At 35.0% G+C, this 16342-nt stretch overlaps 1 protein-coding gene across 1 annotated transcript; it reads right to left on the minus strand.

The window, feature by feature from the left end:
- Positions 1-2629: 2629 nt before the first annotated feature.
- Positions 2630-16033, minus strand: LOC147384566 (oxysterol-binding protein-related protein 3A-like). The gene is made up of 10 exons (XM_086426950.1): positions 15729-16033; positions 13860-13953; positions 12982-13098; positions 12804-12876; positions 12595-12713; positions 12041-12162; positions 11001-11177; positions 10569-10713; positions 4349-4527; positions 2630-3068 (listed from the first exon to the last, which is right to left on the minus strand). The coding sequence occupies exons 1-10, from the start codon at positions 15824-15826 to the stop codon at positions 2846-2848; spliced, it is 1347 nt and encodes a 448-aa protein (XP_086283076.1). The 5' UTR covers positions 15827-16033; the 3' UTR covers positions 2630-2845.
- Between the last annotated feature and the right edge of the window lie 309 nt (positions 16034-16342).

A 16342-nucleotide genomic window follows, 5' to 3' on the forward strand; every position in this document is an offset into this window, starting at 1 on the left:
ATAGATTAAATTTTTCCCAATTTAATTTGTGTACTCGCCTTTGTCGGCATTAGTTATTTACTCTAGCCTCAGTCTTATAAATACACAATAATAAAGGCCTCATCAATTTCTTTTATTTTTGCACAATTTCTAGGATTACAAGCTTACACCCATTGTATTTCTATCACAATAGAGGTTGTCCCTGTATAGGGTCCAGCAATCTACAATAACTACCCCAATGTCATCAAATGACATATGTACAACAAAAACAAGAATGACTAACATCAACCTATATGTGTTCTTACTAAATGGGACACATAGTTTAACCATCATTATCTTCATCTCACACAAAGACATCTATCCTTTCTTGAAGTAATTTTCCTAACTTTTTGCTAGATATCACCATCCCATGTGATCTTTGAATAACTATTCCAAAGAATCTCATGATACTACCTATTTCATGACCATATCTCCATATGTGTGCACCACATGTGTTATGTGCAAAGGACTTAACAACCAACTGCTAGGGCAATTCACAAAACCAACTAAACGGCTATAATTGTCATATTTGTTCATGTTACATTCAAGCATGTTGCTATGCGGCTCAATGCCTTGCTTCAACTATGCTCTCGGGTCACCTCGCAGATGTCACCATCTCACTCAGGCGCTTAAGCTGATCATCGCCTATGCATGCCCCTTGTTGTCCATCATGTCCTTCGATACAAGGTACATGTTACATATGCATCATGTACCCACACAAGCTATGCCTCAACTATGTGCCTGTGTGCCTATCTATCTATTCACACGGAGTGTCCCCTCTTTAAAGAGTACATTAAGTCTTTTCCTAATTTTCAGAAGCAAACATCGTTTCATGGAACCAATCATACTAAGTCATGGTTCGGATTTTGAAACTCCAACCCATGATCCATTTCCTCTCATCTCAACATAGGCCGTTCCAAGCACTTCCTTGGATGTCTTGCTGTACTCGTTGGCCCTGGGGATCGCCCATGCGTAGTCCGTTGGCTCAGGCCCTCACCACATGTAGTCTACACACCATGTTGTCTTGCTCACACGGCTAGCTACCTTGCCCACTCAACTTGCTGTCTTGCCCACAAGCTTGTTGACACATGCCATGAAGTCTTAGGTTTTCAACTGTCCCGTGTTTAACATTTAGACGGCTAACAAACATATTTTAAAACCTTTTTTCTTAGTTTTACAATAAATAAAAAGTGGTGAGTTCATCACTAACGAGGGACCATTAAGAGAGAAAGCATTTACTAAATGTCCTGTCAAATTATCCCGCAAAATTAAGGGATTATTTAGAAAGAAAGAAACCCTTTCGTGAGGGTCCTTTAAGTAATTTCTTAAGTATTAAACTCCTATCATATAAGGGTCCGGTGATAGATACAGAGAAGCTTGACAAGAAATGATCACATGCAATACCACAGCAAGCATGTGCGTAGTGTAGGAAATAGGAATAGGATTAGTTTAGTAGTTGTTGTGGGTGAGAGAAAAGTATGCATAAAGCCAACTCTTCCGAGTTCCATGCTTATACGCTTTGGTTGGTAAGACATCACACAACTATATCTTCAATCAATCAATCACATTGTGATTATATACAGTATTAAATGATTCCACAAAAATGGAATCTGGAAACAGACTTGTCAAGCTACCTTGGGTTAGTAAAGCCTATGTATGGCCTATCATACCATAGACTTGGGTTCAATTCCCACCGGCAAGAGAGGAAAAGTATTGGGGAGATGACAACAGTTTTGTCTTTTTCTATGAGTAAACAAATTTCTTTAGTAAATGATTTACACCGAAAATTGGATTCCAATGTTTGATGGCACCAAAAAAACAAAAAAAAATCAAAAAGCAAGTTGGTTTCGTAGATTGTCGAAAAACTTGTCATACCAACTCAAAACTTGGTTGAGGTGTCTCAGCCCCCAAACTTGATGGAATCAACACAACTATATTCACATCTTCACTAAACCATTTAATCAACTCAACTAGAACATGCAGCAAATTAGGTTAGACACTCAAGTAATTCGGCTATATATATAATATTTTCCAAAGAAAGTAGTAAATGTTTTATTAAAATATTAAAATCTATTATTGATAAATTAATAGGGTTGCTATTGCCACACCAATTTTTACTAACGCCCACCAACTATGTACATTTTTTTTTGGTGATTTATATATAAGAATTGGTGTGACTTTAGTAAAAGTTAGTGTAGCAATAGTAGCTCTCATTACCATAATTATATTTGAACCCACTACCTCATACTTGCTTTGCAATGGGTCCAAGAGTCCTTGCGAGTTATCAACTTCACTAGATGGATATCTGTGTTGAGACTTAAGAGTGTTAGAGTTTTAAAACTATGGTTTTCAGTTTTGAGGGATCAAGGTGATCATGAGGAATAATATTAGGTGGGAAAATAATTTTCCCAATAATGGGCTACAAAAACATTTCCCTTCCATGATAGAAAATCATTATAAGTGGAAATTGATTTACATGAAAAATATATAATCATCCACCTAAAAATTGCGTTTTTCAAGAAAAATCATTTTCCATGCTCACATACATACTAAAGTTCAATAGCTGAAAAGATTTGCGATTATAAACAGAGGAGCGGAAAATAGGAAGAGATCCTGCAAATATTAACTATATTTCTTAGGATCAATAAGAATAGCATATAACCACGAAAATCCCATACCATATACACATTCTATTAACAACTAATTTCAACAGAACACATATGAAAGATTTGTGATTGTTTTGCTGCTACCAGAGAAACAATGAGAACATGGAAGCAGAATTACAAAGAAAATTTCCTCAGCACACGTGGACAAATTACCATACTACCTACCATGGGCTGAACTCGATTGATCTGATGTCAACCTCATCAATGCCATCTGAGTGATCCACTGAAGCCCGATGTTCATTATATTTACCATTGTATTGGTACACTTCCAAGTCACCCCAAGGTGTAGTTGCAACTTCGTCCGTCAGGTCAAACCATCTTGGAGTAAACTGATTACCGTTGGCCTCTCGGTTTCTCTTTTCAGCTCTTTGCCTCTCCTCTAGACTGGAAAAAGAAGTAATAGATGCATTAAATAAAAATAAAATAAATAAAAAACTTTTCCAAAATGAAAACTCTTTAACATAGCTTATGGAACTATATGTTTGTTCTCCCCTCATTCAGGCCAGGCATTATTATGATTAGTTAGTTATCTTATCTATATTTTAATGTATTCTAAATGCATTAGTATGCCTATATAAGCACGTACATAATAGTCATGTTTTAATTAGTTGGATACATTAGCAACTTACTCATACTTATTCAAAAAATAAGAAATATAATAACACAGGAATGCAATTTAATAATTTCTTTATTTCAATGTTTAACATATTAAAGTTGTATGTAGTTAACGCAACTTATCATTTTTATTTCCATGCAACAAAACGTTGTTGTTCTTCAATTTCAAACTCTATATGGTTCTTTATTGTATCTTGATGACTTAATGGGGGTGTTTCAATGCCTATTTTATCATTTCTTATAGGGTCAATGAACATTTCTCCAATATTTCTATCATTTCCAAAAATTGTATTAATTTCCACACTAATAAAAATATTTCCATTCCCAGACTAACCGAAATAGACACTGAAATCGAAATTTAACACCTTGGCCTTACGCTTAGGAGGGTCCTTTTAGTGATTATGATTAATATTTAGACTTATTTTTATGTTTTCTTAGTAAGATTTGTGTTTGCATTGTTTGTTTAGTTTAATCTTGGTCTGAGTCTCATCATTATAGATTAGGTATCACCATGGTTTTAAAACTCGTCCGAGACCGAGACGTATCGCCCGAGTTAACTTGGTATCAGAGCCGGACGAGACCAACTCATAAGTCACTTTTTTGACTGAGATTTAATATCTTAAGTTCAATTTTTTGATTTTTTGAACGAGACGTCTCAAACGTATCTGAAAACTCGTCCTAGACGACTCGGTATCGGGCCTGGACGAGATGAGACACAAAACCGAATTTTAAAACCAAGGGTATCACAGTCCTGAATCAGATAACAATGACCCTCTACTTGAAAATGGTAATGGTTCATTATGATGAATGACCAGTGAAGGACCAAGCTTCTGAAATCTAGTTGCTATATGCTAGGATGTACCATTAAGTTCAATATTCATCAAAATTTCCAGAAATGACCATCAAATTCATGATATTTCATGTGCAACATAAAAAACCAATCCAGAACCAAAAGTTTGCAGGGCCATGTTTCATTTCTGCCCCTTACTCACCAATGTTTTTAAAAGAAATGAAAATGAGGAAAGAGAAGCAAAGGAGAAGATACGAACCTGCTCTTTTCAGTACCAGCTTTGGATAGATCACCCTTCTCAAGTGCATATCTATCAGGACGCAAACGGGAATCTGATGCCAACAACTTCCTAGGTGCAGTGTCTGAACTGTTTATTTTATGTGCAAAATATGTGTACTGGAATTTGTCATTCTCAGGAGCATCAGCAACTCTCCAGACCTGTACAACAGTATAGACAAATTAGCTTCCAATGAGCACAGTTCATGATGAATTCTGTTAAATAGCTCAATTAAAAGCTTACATTATACACCTTGGTTATGAAAAAAAAACAGAGAGAACAAAATACAGTAACCAAGGCTTCATTTGTACAGTAGCATCCAACATCATCCTCCATAAAGAATTACATAGTAGCATAATCAAAATGGAGATGGTAGAAAGATTTTGAGGCAATAATATGCAAAGGAAAATTTAGAGATTTGAGTTTGGTCTAGTTACTTAATAGGCAGTGTCTCTTTCCCAAATATGAAGCTTCTACCACTTGAATCATCTATATAATAATAATATTAGTAGTATTTATTTATTTATTTTTCTAGGTAAAGATAATTTATTAATAACAAAAAAAGGGAGGTCGAGATGACCACCTTGAAGGATACAAAATAGAGCAGAAAGAAAAAAAAACAAGGACTACCACCACCCAGAGACCCCCGACACAAAAAACTAACCCCACTTCAAGATTACACACCCTATCCCATCTAACAAGAAAATCTTTAAAGAAAATGCCCCTAAACCCCATAAAAGACTTAAATAAAAAATACAACAAAGCCAATGAAGAAATAATAAAATCCTGTAAAGGCATCTTCTTTTTTTCAAAATGCGTCCATTTCTTTCCATCCATAGGCTCCAACAAAAGACAAAAGGAAGCATAACCCACAACGTCCGTTTATTAGTAGTATTTCAAGGAGAGATTGACTTTTTACAAGGGTTAGTGGATTAGTGGTTCATTGTTAGTGAGGGAAAGAGGATGATCATGGCATCAGAACATAAGTACACAAACATGGAAAGCTGGCACGTTAAAGAAAGATGACGATATCATCAAGATGAAGCTGTGACAAAAGCAAATATTTATCAAACAGCATCATCTAACGTTTTAGCTGTTTCAAATGTAAGCTTCTACTGAACAGGGGAAAGCCCAATAAATCTGAAAGCATTTTATGAGTGTTTATTTGCTGCCTACTCAGCACATCAACTCAAGTAAGGGATTTGCTAGAAAGATGCCTCCTCGGAAATTTTAACAAGTTATATTTTGTGACAGCTTTTCATTAGACCACTCTAGGATTATGGAAGTTTATTCTTACAGTTGAGTGTTTATTCAAATTGTCCCATAGCAGGGAACACAATACAGCCCAATGAATCTGTAAGAGAGAGAGAAACTTGGGAGTATTTATTTGTTGCCTAGTAAACTCTTTTGGGTACAAAAACATACAAGGAGTGATAATAAAATGCATGGAAGTAGGGCTGTGAACATGACAATCTGAGCACAAATTTTGAAGCAATTTCTGTCATAAAACCCAAGTTCAAGGCTCAAAAAGGATCAGGCCCAGAGATTAGGGTTGATTATGGACCCAATAATCAGACCCTAATAAAGGCAATAATTCAAGTACACTTTAGCTCCTCAATCCAATCAGTATAGAAAGGCTATCCTACAACCCCTTAATTATGACTTTTTTTTTATTATTTAAATATGCAATTATGACTTCTTTTTTAATAAGCAAAATCAATTTATTAAAGAAAAGAAAGCGGCCAAGATGACCAACCCAACAAAAGCATAACAAAAAACCCCAGACCCCACATAACATATTATTCAAGATTACAAACCCATCCCCACCTCCCTGAAAAATCATCAAAAAACACTCCCCTAAATTTTCTAAATGCTTTTCACCAGAAAAATAGAAGCCCCAAAAACAATATTACAAGAATTGCAGGGAATGAGCCATCGAAAATCCTATTATTTCTTTTAGCAACCCCCAACAAATAGCGAAAGGAAGAAGAGACAATAAAACCCTATTAGAAAATAAGAAGCCAAACACCCATTGAAGCCAAGAGTGACATAATATCTGAATTGGCCTAGGGAAGCACCCAACCATTCCAAAAAGAGCTAGAAAATGTGACCAAACCCCTTGAGCCAAAGAGCAATGCATAAGAATCTGGTCAACTATCTTCTCATTTCTTTTGCAAAGACAACAAAAATTTTGGCCTGGAAAAGTTCTTTTAATTAACTGATCTATGGTAGGTAACTAGTCCCAAAGTTGTTCACACAAATAACAGAATCTTAAAAGGAACCTCTGTGCCCCATATGTAATGCAAAACGCAACTGATAATGAGAATTACTACAATTTTATTTCTCCAAAAGCAAAATCTTCCTAGTCGAGGAGAATTGATGGGGACATTAAATATTGAAGAGTAGATTTTAATTTTTATTTAGTTTTCTATTTTAGGACTTTAATTTTATTTTTTGGAACTTATTTTGATGTTTTATTAGCCTATGATGTTTGTATAGGTGTTACGGGGTAATTTAATAACTTTATATTGATTTTTTAATGAGTTTTCATAGGCTGAAAATTCAAGGGAATAAAGTTTTCATAGCCTAAGTTGTTTTAAGTTTCATTTACAACCATTGGATCTCCTTATTTTAGTAGGATGGTTGAGAGTAGATTTAGTGTTTAGAAAATACTATAAATACTTGCTTCTTGCTGTAATTTTCTTCAATGATGAATAAAATTGAGATTGGAGCTATGGTATTCCCATTAACGATGTGGTGTGAGGCAATTTTGAAGTAAATCCAATATAACATTATTTTCTTCTAATTTTTATTTTTATTTTTTTTATTCTTTTATTTTTCTTAATTTTCTTTTAGTTCTTTTTTCTTAATTTTCTTGATTCTTGAATCCTTTATCCTTTCTCTTAACCTTGTCGTAATTGCGAGAAAAAAAATATTTTACTTTTGGGTTTACCATATCTTTAGCCCAATCCTAAACCAAATTCCCTAATACCCCTCTATTTTCTTATCTCTCCTCACTGTCCTGCATCAATATGACTGGTTGAAAAAGAACAATTATTATCTTGCCTCAACGAGTGATAAAACCAACTAATAGAAAAACGAACATCTCAAACCCCCACCCACACTCTATAGTCTTCTTGATCAGCCCGAATTTGAACCTGATCAACCGCATCTGTCAATTTGATTTTCACGAGTGTCAAAACAAAAAAGTGTGTAAGAATCTATTTGATTTTCACAAATAAAACATTATTGTAGGTTGCTCACCAGATTTCTGCTAGACGAAACATGTGAAGATTGTTGTGTTTTTTTTCTTTCTTTATTTATTTTTATTAAACAATTGTGGTGTTTCTCTCTTTCCTTTCCTTCTCCTTTTCCTTTTCCTTTTCTCTCGATCGACTCTTATCTTTCTTCCTTTTAAGCCTAAAATACCAATATGAGAATCTTTCCTTTAGTAGAGGCTGATTGATACCTTACAAAGGTTAGTGCATGATGGAATCAAACCAAACAGGGGGAGGAAGAATCCTACACGCTTGCGGTTGCACACTTCTCATGCATCACTTGCTATTCACCTTGCCCTCGCCATATGCACCAATACTTACCATGTATTAAATAATTACAAGAAAGAAACAACCACCAAATTTCGGCATGACTCTTGGCAACCTGGTGGGACCATCTTTAGGAGTTCAGATATGGTTCTAAGTTGCAAATGTAAGAAATGGTTTAAGTCTTTATAGAAATGGCAGGTGGAGCTTGCTCCCCATAACGAGTGAGTCAATGGAATTTTGGATGCAGCTCGAGGAAGTCAAAACCAACGAAGATGAGGACGCCGTTGTTTAACCCTGAATGCTTCAGGTGAGTTCATGGTTGTTTCGGCTTTTGAACGTATGGTTGCCCAAGAAATAAAGAAAAATTGGACCAGTTTGGTGTGGAGTAAATATGTTATTCCCAAGCATTCATTCACTCTAATGTGAAACACAAATCAAGCTAATAGTCAGAAGTTCCAATGAAAATTTTGTAGTTATTTGATTTTCACTTCTTTGGGTCCAGAATTATTTTTTGATCACTTTATTTTTTTTTATTATTATTATTGTTGTTGTTTTATTTTTTGGGAGAGGGGGGGTTTAGTTCTAAATTATTTAGATTTATTATATTATAGTTTTGAGTTGGTTTTTGGTTCTTTTAGGAGTTCGATAAGAGTTCGAGTATTATTTAACGGATCTCTTGAATCTAGGGAGTGACTAAAACATCTCCAAACCTAGTTAATTCGCTGCTCAACAAAGCAACATTGCTTCTTTAATTATTTTTTGCATTGAAATTGAGCTTAGAAACCTATATTGAGTACTTAACTGAAACACTAGATAACAAGTTATATTAAAAAAAAATCGAAAAGAAGAAAAAAAGAATAGAGAAGAAGATCAAGAAAAGGGAGAAGATGAAGATAATGAATTATTACCTTGGAATCACACCAAGAGAAGTAACTCTACCTTGGAATCACACCAAGAAAGAGCTATGGCTTCACAACACATCCCATCTCTGGAAAAACTCGTAAGTCCTCATCAATTGGGCTAGAAGAAGACTCGCCTTCCATTGGAACCTATTGCTAATTTGAATTGCTTTTACTATAGGTTGTGACAACCTTATAACTGTCTTGATTCCTTGTTAAATTCTCTTAATTATCTATGATTGCATGAGTTCATGCTTTATGTTTACTTGGTTTGTTTAAATTAAATATGATCTTAGATTCATCATCCAAAGGCATTCTACATAGTCCTGCATCAAAAGGTGTAACAGGATATTTCAAAACAAGTTCATGCCCCATCAATCCGTCTTAAAGAAACATTGAGGAAGATGTTCAGATCAAATTCTCTCCTAATCCCAAGGTGGAGGACTTCGCTTTCAGTAGGAAATTTTTCGATTCATATTTCACAAGCCATTGATGTTTCATTTTCTTATTCTATCCCCAAGTTTACCAAATGGGAACCTCCACCAATGACATGTTGGCAGCTTAACATGGATGGATCTTATAGAGCCAGCCTAGGAGGTCAAGGGGTCGTTATCAGGGATTCAAGTGGGGAAGCTATTGTTCCTTATGCAGGATGCACATCGGGCTGCTCATTGATATTTAACGAATTTGCAAGCATCAAAACAGGGTTACTGCTTGGCATGCTTGCTATGAAATTCAAGAGTGAGATTATAGAAGCTGCCTCAGATTCTATGAATAAAATCCAATGCTTGAATCACAATGCCCTCATTCCGTGGCAAGTGAAAAGACAAGAAAAGGACATTTGGAGCCTTGAGATGACGTTGGATAAGGTGTCATCATTTTGTGTATAGAAAGAGATCAATAGGGCGGTGGACTTCCTAGCCTACTGCCTTCTTCTTGCCATCCACTCAAGAAGAGGAATTGAATCCTAGGTTTTTCCCTGGTGAGCTATCCTAGACCATAGGGGAAGATGCAAATATATATCCTTGCTATCCTAGACTACGGCACGAGCATCCTCTTTGGGATTAAGGGAGTAAAAGCAGGAAAAAATAAAGTTGAGGGGCATTATTAAAAAAAATTGAGGTTAAAGGGTAAAAGATGAAAAATAATAAAGTGGGTTAAAGGAGCAAAAGAGGAAATATAGTAAAGTTAGAGGGGTGAAGAGGAAAGGCAATTAAGTGGATGAGATGCTTATCCTAGCTGGATGTTTGTCCCCCACAAAACTGGGCCCTCCAGTCATGTTTTATATATATAAATAAAACATCCCATCCAAAAAAAAATTGAAAAAAAAATGTAAGAAGTGTTCATATCAGCAACTGAAGCCTGGATCTATCATAAAAAACATATTATGGAAGTATACGAATCATGCAAATAGCATTGAAACAAAGATATGGCATAAAACTTCATACCTCACTATTACTGAAAGATAAAACACAAATGTTTCAGCAATTAATATTAGCAGAAACACATCATGGAAATAAAACCATAGGAAACATAAGGTAGTAAAAATATACCTTATAAAAGACTTACTTATCCCAGATTTTTGGGATAATGACGTTGAAACAAGACATATAAGCAGCATACTTAAGGAAATCTCAAGTATGCAATATAGAAAACATGATGTCCTACCATCCTAACCATACGTTTGACTGCACCAAGACAACAATAACTAAAGAAAAAGAAACAATAATTAAGGAAAAGAAAGTCAATAATATTAACCTCCTTCAGTTCAGTGCCTGACAGGGGCTCCCCTTCTATATCACATGGTTGATAACTCATTGACTTGTTCCATTTTCCCGTCATCAATATTTTGGGTTCCTCATCAGCATTATATACGTATCCATCCACTTCATAGCGACCAGCCCTGCAAACATTCACAACTTATCTTAAGACACCATGCAAAAGGTAATTTGCAACAATTGAAAGAGAAAAAAGCAGTCAGAATAACTTCTCATTGATACCAAAATCGAAGACAACAGCTTAACTAATCTTTCATCTTTCGATTCTCTGCCCAAATATGGGTATTTGATGCAAGGCAATGTAATCAAGTCATAATTTAGAAGCACTCGCTAGGAGTACAAAACATAACCATCGGATAATGAAATCAAATCACACTAACAGTGCGTGGCGAAAGAAAGAAACAAGACATACCCGAACCAGCCACATGGTTGAAAGCATAGCACAACTTTGTCCCCAGTAGTCATGTTTGTCATGATCATCTCTCCCGCTGAATCAATCCAGGTCCGTCCAAATATAAGGTTGTTAGCTTTAGTGGGAGGGGGCACCAAATCTAGGACTACACCGTCTCTTTTAAGGGTCACACGCGTCCTGCATAACAGATTACAAATACAGACGCATCTTAATATAGAAGCAAATTAAGATGCCCTTGAAATCTCCTAAACTATTATGAAATCTTGCTTGCTTAGCTATACAAAAAGTATTGACTGCTGCAACACTCATAAAAAATAGGCCATAGAATTGAGATACATGCAAGCATAGAAAAAAGCTGATTTCTATAGGAAGATTGTGCAACTAGAAACAAGCTTGACAACTATGTGAATAGGGGTTTAACTCAAAAGCATGTACACAATATATATATGCCCCAAATAAAATCTGAAGATCAATGATACATCCCTTGATACATGAATTTCTAGATGTATAGGAAAAACTATTTCATTTTCTTTCTTTTGGTAGCTAAGACTGGTTCAGGCCGATTGGTACGAATGGTAGGCAAAACATTATAAGAGGAAATATAATCTGAAGTCTATTTTGATTATTAAAAAAAATAACTTTTTTTTGTTACACATTAATCCGAAGTCTATCGTGAGATCTTTCAATTGGGAGTTTTACTGAAGTGCTCTTCCCATCTCCCACTCAAGCTACAAAGGGTTTCAAGGGAATACGTAAACAAACAACTATATCCTTTCTTAGACAAAGTACAGAGCTTCTCATTTGTAGTGTTAGGAATACGTAAAAAGAAGACAGAATTTTGATAAGCTCTAGGTGTGACTATGAAGAATGACTATGTATGTTACTCTAGCAACTAAAGTGGAGGGAATACATAAAAAGAACATCTATATCCTTTCCTAGACAATGTACAGAACTTATCATTTGCAGTGTTATAAATACGTAAAAGAAGTCAGAACTTTGATAAGCTGTAGGCTTGAATGTGAACAACTATATAGGTCTACCTTCCAAGGGGATAGATATCAACTGAGTTTCCCAAAAGTTTGGTCTTTATCTTGGATGTGATATCATAAAAAAAGTGTTCATTTTCAGCATGGCCAGCACCCATCGGGGGATGATGACTCACCTGCAGTGAAGAAAGAATTGCAATAAATCAATGTCAGCCAATTGCATGGGAAAACAAGCACCAGAAAGCAGCATCCATATGTTGATTATCAAACATCAGAGACAAAATTTATTATGGACTTGTCTAAACCTCCATGTAAAAAAAGAAAATTTTGCTAATATTTACAACCAATGGAAAAAACTTTAAAGCAGCCATCCCGCTTTAAAATGTTGGTAGAACCCTCTCCTTTGAATTACACGGGGTGCTTTCAAGGAGGTGTTTTAAATATTAATGAAAAAGTAGGAATTTGAAATAAATACAAAAAGTCATGTGTCTTGCAACGAGGGTTCCTCCAAAATTTTAACGTGGTCTGGCTGCTTCAAAGTCGGACTCTATAACCAATAGCATACAAGAAAACAAAGAGAAGGAAAATCATGTTCCTAATCAACTCACCTGCTCTGCAATGAATCTTATCCCACCATGATTTACCATTTCATAGGTCTCACCAAGTATAGGATTGAAAGGCTTCCAGGCTCGTTGCAAGGCAAAATAGACAGATATTGCCCATGATGCTATAACCAATAACCATGAGTCCCATTATACTAGAAAAAAGTGCACATAAAAAATACATAATCAAATGATAACAACAATAGAAAGCTTACAAGCATACACCATCCGCATATAGGGATCCTCGCATTCATCTGCTAAATCTAACAAGTGGGAGTACTCCATTATCTGTGACAGGCATTATAAGTTTGTATTATTTTTGGTGCAAAAAACCATATATATTATATAACAAAACGTTGCAGATATTCAGTTCAATGTGCAAAAAGTACATACTTCGGCCATTTTCTGAAGATTGGTCATTGGTTCACAAATGAGGACTGGAAGTGTCACCAATGATGTGATATCAGAGCCGATATACTTCTGCATTATCTTCCATTGACTGTCTCGTTCCTGCAAGAAAATAAGAAAGCGATGAAACATATAAAACTATAAATGGAAAATATGCATATATATGCACCTTTTCACTTTAACAATCACACATGAAAAAAAGATTGGTCTGCGTGTAACTACAGAGAAAGTTAATTGTAGAAATTATAACACAATTTTTTTTATATAATTCTTTTTTCCAACATAGCAGATATGCAATTATAAGCTGAAACTAATAAGAGTTAGTGAGGGCATTGCTACTTTGTTTTCACAGAAGATACGACTTTTAACTATAAAATATTTTATTAGCTTGCTAATTATATATCTCAATAGGGAAATATGTCCAATATTTATCCACCTGGAACGCTTAAAAGCTCCAGGGAAGGTTGAGGCTTTTGATGATTGATTTCAAAATGGCCCGCAGATACGCCAATGCATTCTACTTTTAATATCTTTATTTATTTTAAAATTTCCATTACTTCTCACTCCATTGTAGCTGAGTGGTAAAATGGAAAGATAGTAAAATAGAAGGGATATTATTGAAGAGGGGGGGAGGGGGAGAAAGATAGTAAAGTGGGGTAATGTGGACTCCACTCCATAGAAGCTGAGTGGGATGTTTATACCCCACAAAACTGTAGCTAGAGTGGGAGTCACTGTTGTGTTATATATAAGCCTCCTAACAATACAAAAAGCCCAAAAAAATAATTGAATGTGATGAAAAAAAATCTGGATGGGAAGAGAAGGATTGGAAAAATGACATCCAAAAGAGAAAGAAAACAGAGTACCTCCTGCTTCCATCTTCCTCTAAGTGCTTCTGCTTCTGCATCATCTGTGCCTCCGTCTGGATTTACAACTTCCAGCCCTTCATAACCAAGCAACCTGGAAATATAAAGAACATAACTCATGGGTTATTATTGATCAGGTTGTACAGAACATGAAACAAATATGGTCTGATGGTACTATGAACCATGAAAAATATTAACAGGCTAGAGAAATTAGTTTTTATCCTTAGCTGGAACAATATTAGAATTCCTGCACTGTAATAGGTGACATATCCCAAGAAATGAGCATAAATATTCAATGATAATGTAAGGGGTCAGTGGCAATGTGCAGAAAATCAATCAAATATGTGACATCTAAATTCATACCCATGCAAAGTTAACACGCTCAGAACATTGACGATCAAGACATTATTTACAAGTATAGAATGAGCTAAAAATAATCTGTTAGATTATTGGTGTTGCTCCATAAACATAGACTAATAAAACAATCTGTATATTACTATTGCACATGAAGCAATTAGTTATTGCAATATCCCACATCTGATACATATCTGGAAAAGTGAAGTTAGTGACATTAGAAAACCCTTTACATGAAAAACCTATCTTGATGCATTGGTACATAGCTTAAATATCACAAATGTAACTGTAGATTCATGTATCCTCATTAAAACATGAGATCCTAAATAGGCCGGTTTGGTCCCAATAAAAGTCTTTAGAATCCTGATGCTAAAAGGAAAAAGACTGTAGGTACGAAATTGTCACAGGAGAATCAGTAACATAATGATTCTTGAAATAACAGGAAAAGATTCTCAATCGTCATGTTTCAAGTAGGTCCTAGCCATGTAAGACAGAAATTAGGATGCCACACTGCACTATTGTTTATGTCCCTAACTTTGGATTATATCTTTGAAGGTATGTTGGACCAGGGAACATTTACAAGGGCTGGGGGTTCAAGGGTAAGCAGGTCCCCGAAGGGAAACATTTTGGCGTCCATACAACTGACGGGTGTATTTTTGGTAGTAGAAAATGCATTGGAAACCCTAGGCGCTATATATATTTCTCATCTAGAAAACCTTAAAATTGTATTATATTTTTGTGACTCTTCATCAAAAGAAACCATTATCGACACCCGTGGATGTAGGCAATATTGCCAAACCATGTAAATCATATCTCTTGAATGATTGAATATTGTTTATTGTTCTTTCTCTTTTGCATATTGTTTTGTGTGTTCATCATTTGGATCATAGAATATTTGGATGTTCCGCACTACATGCAAACCTTACAGAAAAAAAAGATTTAACCGTCATGACACCACAAGCTACTATTAATTAGCCAATGGTAAATATATCAACCGATACATATCGGTATTGGCTAAGATCGATATGAAACATTAAATCCAAAACGTTGAGGAATGTATCAAATTGTATCGGTCAAAAAAGTATCGATTTTTCTCCTGATCGAAAACATTGCTTTGAGAAGAGATTTTAAACCTTACTTATCATAATTCAACCTAATTCACAATATTTCAAACTAGGATAAATATCCCATTTACAAGATTTTTACTTCTAAAACTAATTAAAAGTGTAGAACAATTTTCTGGAGTTACAAGATTAGTTGAATTTAATGATACAAAACATGAATCTATATCTATAAAATAAAAATAAAAATAAAGATAAAATGCATGATTTCTCTAACAAACGAAAAATAATCTTCTGTTGAAATAATAAAATTAACCAAAACAGATAGAAAATCAGGGTTTCCCTACAAATTCGAAAAATAATACTAAAGATTTCAAATCTACAGCAAAAGAAATCAAGTCATGGAGACAAAAAAAAAAAAAAAAAAAGATCAAATCTTAACGTATTTACGTACCCATTAACAGATTTGTGCATCGCGGTCCCAAAATTCGACAAGCTAGAAGCAATCGAAGAGAAAAAACCACCACCTTGCTTCTGATCATCCGAAGCCATTTGAAAAAAAAAAAAAAACCTAAAAGATTTTGCTACGGAAGCAAAATTGAATTTTGCTGAAACGCGAGTTTCCCCAAAGAGATAACCAAAAACTCCTTATGTGAGATTCGATTCTCCAAAATTTTAATAGAGAAATCGAGAGGAAATGAAAGAACGTGTGTTAGTGGTGTCCAATACGTATGGCGGACGTTTCAATAATGAATTCCGTATTGACCCGATTTCACTTTTATATAAAGAAAGAAGAAAGAGAGACTCCAGGTCCAGGACTAGAACGCGGTAAAGAAAACGCGAACAAGGTCAGGATTAACAATTGGTGGGTCCCACCCATGGTTTCAAATCTTTGAAGCGGCCAGTCCGCTATAAAATCATGACAGGTGTTCGTTCTTCAGTATCTTTTGCATTTTTATTTATGCCCCTCCACGTCTTTTTTTTTTTTATTTTTTTATTTTTTTATTTTCAACTGTGAAATTTCCCTTTTAACCTCTCTTTTTTAATAGAAGATGTATAAAATTACCT

Source organism: Akebia trifoliata, chromosome 15, assembly GCF_017979445.1.
Source record: "Akebia trifoliata isolate Shusen 1 chromosome 15, ASM1797944v1, whole genome shotgun sequence".
NCBI lineage: Eukaryota > Viridiplantae > Streptophyta > Magnoliopsida > Ranunculales > Lardizabalaceae > Akebia > Akebia trifoliata.

Bases quoted from the DNA above. Each gene is read 5' to 3' on its own strand.
- LOC147384566 (XM_086426950.1), bottom strand. From the start codon at position 15,826: ATGGCTTCGGATGATCAGAAGCAAGGTGGTGGTTTTTTCTCTTCGATT. The intron at 11,178-12,040 runs GTAGACCTATAT...TCTGTTATGCAG, and splicing joins GATATCTATCCCCTTGGAAG to GACGCGTGTGACCCTTAAAA. The intron at 3,069-4,348 runs GTTCGTATCTTC...TTCTTTTTCCAG, and splicing joins GCTGGTACTGAAAAGAGCAG to TCTAGAGGAGAGGCAAAGAG.